The sequence below is a fragment of the Triticum urartu genome, chromosome 5A (genome assembly GCF_056163025.1).
Source record: "Triticum urartu cultivar PI428250 chromosome 5A, HENAU_Tu73, whole genome shotgun sequence".
Taxonomy (NCBI): Eukaryota; Viridiplantae; Streptophyta; class Magnoliopsida; order Poales; family Poaceae; genus Triticum; species Triticum urartu.
Genome location: NC_141877.1, coordinates 407,128,481 through 407,131,665, shown reverse-complemented (window position 1 = coordinate 407,131,665; position 3,185 = coordinate 407,128,481). Strand labels below are relative to the sequence as shown.

Here is a 3,185-nt window from a genome sequence, read left to right as displayed (position 1 = left end):
ATCACCTCCAAGGTGAGGCAACACATAAATCAGTTGCATCGGCGGAGGAAGCGGAGAGGATTGAGTTGTGGCAGTTCAGGGTATCTTTTTTTTTGAGGGTAAATATTGCCGCATTTATTTAAAACTCAAACCCCGGAATGTCATCCGCGATTACAGAAATAACAAAGTTCAGGGTATCTGCATGGTCTCTACGGTCTGCCTGGTGGTCGTTACACACGGTTGTGAGATATCATTTGCTGTTTTAGATTATGCACATGTATCTTCTTTGTTTTTTTTGTGCATAAAAATTCTTCTTTGTCTAGGATTACCATAACAAAAATTGTCATGACGTTTGCATACATTGTAAGTATATATAACTACTAGTGCAGGAACTCCACTCTAGAAAGAATAGCAGCATATACCAGCCGGGCCAACTGACAGGCCGGCCTCCCCCGTCAGTCAGTCAGACAGGTAGGGCAACCAATCAGAAAACACAAAATCTTTCTCTATAGCCGATCGAGGCGCGCGCCAAAGGAACAAAAATATGTATGGAGGCCTACGGCCGCAGCGGCCGGAGGTGGACGGGCACGCCGTACTTGGGGCGGAGGGTGAGCACGTTGACCGGCGCGTGGCGGTAGTCATCGGAGATGGTGAAGCGGAAGTTGGCCAGCAGCATGGCGAGGACGACCTTGGCCTCGAAGAGGGCGTACGCCTGCCCGACGCAGTTGCGCGGCCCGGCCGCGAACGGCAGGAACCGGCCGGCGCCCGCCGATGAGCGCCGCCCGGCGGCGAACCGCTCCGGGTTGAACTCGTGCGCGTCGGCGCCCCAGATGGACTCGTCGTGGTGGATTGCCAGCACGGGTATCCACACCGAAAGCCCGCGCGGCAGGTGGAGATCGCCGAGCCGGATGTCCTCGAACGCCATCCGCGGCAGCAGCGTCGCCGGCGGATACAGCCGCAGGGTCTCGTGGATGATCATCTGCAGCTGCAAGTTCGCGCGCGCACAAGAAAAAACATCAAGATTTTCGCTAAGAGCCGAACGATCAAATACCATAAGACATTGCTTACGTACGCACGTGCACACAGTACTGTAGGACATACCACGGTGAGTTTGGAGAGCTGGTCGGCGGACGGCGGGTCGTCGCCGCAGACCTGGGCGACCTCGGCGCGGGCCTTGTCCTGCCACTCGGGGTGCGTGGCGAGCAGCATGAGCGTCCAGGTGAGCAGCAGCGCGGACGTCTCGTGGCCGGCGAAGAAGAAGGTCTTGCACTCGTCGATCACCATCCGCGTGTCGTAGCTGAACTTGCCGTCGTCGCCTGCGCCCTTCTCCCTCTTCTTCTCCATCTCGGCGAGCAGCATGGCGAGGAGCCCCCGGCCGTACGTGGAGGTCGTCCGGCCCTCGTCGGCGATCTCGCGGCTCCGGCGGATGGACTCCAAGACGACGCCCTCCAGCTCGCCGTTCAGCCGCCCGATCTCCCTCCTGTACTTGCTGGGGAAGTACCTGCACGTACGGCAGCAACACGGATCGATGAGTCCATGATCGGCCGAACACTCTCGTCCTCGAGCACATGTACTGCGCACTTGTTTACTCGTATGTGCGCGTACGGCAATGGACATATGCGCACGCACGGATGCGCCAGTGGATGATGGAATCAATCGAAAGTGCCGGACAAGTTGGAGTCAGTGCCACTGCCCAAAAACTAACCGGACAGGGATGGGCTGCGCCTGCACGCCATATAGTAGTTATCTAAGACCAATTACTGTGCTAACAGCGGCTTAATCGGCTTGTTTATCTTAAGCTGTTAGGATAATTCCACACATTAGACGCGCATATGCACTGTGCGAGATGTGGCTGCAAGTGAACGAAAGTGGCGACAAGGGCCAGGCAAGTAGCGAGGGAGTGAGTGGTGTGTTCGAGGCAGGCAAGAGAGGATCGAGCTGGCCGGCCGGGAGGAGAGGGCGATCGTGACTCACTGGCTGCCGGGGATCCAGAGGTAGCGGCTGGAGCGCGCGGTGAGGCGCTGCAGGTCCTCGAGGAGGTGGAAGATGCGCTTGCCGGTGTCGTAGCTGGTGTCGAACTCGGTCCGGGAGATGATGTCGCCGGTGAGCCGGGTCATGTGGCCGCCGATCTCCGTCTCGCCGCGGCCGCGCGCCGCCGCATCCCGCAGCGACAGGATCGTCTGCTTGGTGCACTCCACCATGTGCCCCACACGCCCCTGCGTTGCGCACGCGTACGGCGCGGTCAGGCAAACGAACCGGTAGAAACTGATGGCAATGCCACCATGTGTTCGACGCCGTGCATGCGTACCTTGAGCTTGTCGGGCATGAAGGCCGGCGCGACGACGTGGCGCTGGTGCGACCACCTGGCGCCGTTGGCCATGAGCAGGCCGCGGCCGATGAAGTTCTTCGTGCCCTGCCGCTGCAGCCACGACTTGCCGGTGGCGTGGGCGTACTTGGACGACAGGAACTCCTTGATCAAGTCCGTGTCCGTCAGGCACAGCCGCGGCTCGCTCCCGTACCAGTACACGAAAAGCTTCCCTGAAACGCGGGATCCCCCTCGGTCAGTACGCACGGTACGCCGTACGCCCGGCGGCCGGCGCGCAATGCGGTGGGGGCCATCTTAAATTCTCACCGTATGTCTGCGACCAGCGCACGTAATGGGGCATGAGGCGGCCGACGATGTCGTGGCTCAGGGACGTCATGTCGCCGGAGTTGGCCTCCGCAACGAGGGCCGACACCTGGCGTAGGTTGCCGACGAGCGGGCGCGGCGGGGGGCCGTGGACGCCCTGCGCCGCCATGGTTCTGCGGATCCTCATTGGCGTCAGGAAGTAGCAAGATAGGGTCACCCACACCGCCCTCAGCAGCAGCACCGAGACAGCCGAGGCGACGGCGGTGATCATGGCCGCCACGAACGCCATTAGAGAATTGTATGTATAGGATGTACCAAAGAGAGAAACTGAGATAGCAAGAATTGGAGCGAAGGCGTTACTCCTAGCTAGCTGCCGCCTGCAATGCAGGCTTTCCCAGCGCTTCTCTGGGCTATATATATACCGATAGAGCCGGACCATTACTGGCACGTAGTAATAAAATTCCCAAATACCCTACTACTCCATTAAGATATTCTATTTCCTAAGATCGTTTACCTTTTTACTTTCTATTATTTCCTAAAATAAAAAAAACGTCCATCTTCTTTTTTTTCGTATCAT

At 58.3% G+C, this 3,185-nt stretch overlaps 1 protein-coding gene across 1 annotated transcript; it reads right to left on the bottom strand.

Annotated features, from left to right (window-relative positions):
• Positions 1-310: 310 nt before the first annotated feature.
• LOC125530602 (cytokinin hydroxylase-like) lies at positions 311-2,982 on the bottom strand. Its single transcript, XM_087526202.1, has 5 exons — positions 2,612-2,982; positions 2,288-2,517; positions 1,954-2,195; positions 1,081-1,480; positions 311-964 (listed from the first exon to the last, which is right to left on the bottom strand). The coding sequence occupies exons 1-5, from the start codon at positions 2,895-2,897 to the stop codon at positions 536-538; spliced, it is 1,587 nt and encodes a 528-aa protein (XP_087382328.1). The 5' UTR covers positions 2,898-2,982; the 3' UTR covers positions 311-535.
• Positions 2,983-3,185: the final 203 nt, after the last annotated feature.

Coding starts and splice junctions, on each gene's coding strand:
- LOC125530602 (XM_087526202.1), bottom strand. CDS start 2,897: ATGGCGTTCGTGGCGGCCATGATCACCGCCGTCGCCTCGGCTGTCTCG. Junction 2,518..2,611: donor GCGCTGGTCGCAGACATACG/GTGAGAATTTAA, acceptor CCCGCGTTTCAG/GGAAGCTTTTCGTGTACTGG. Junction 2,196..2,287: donor TCATGCCCGACAAGCTCAAG/GTACGCATGCAC, acceptor TGCGCAACGCAG/GGGCGTGTGGGGCACATGGT.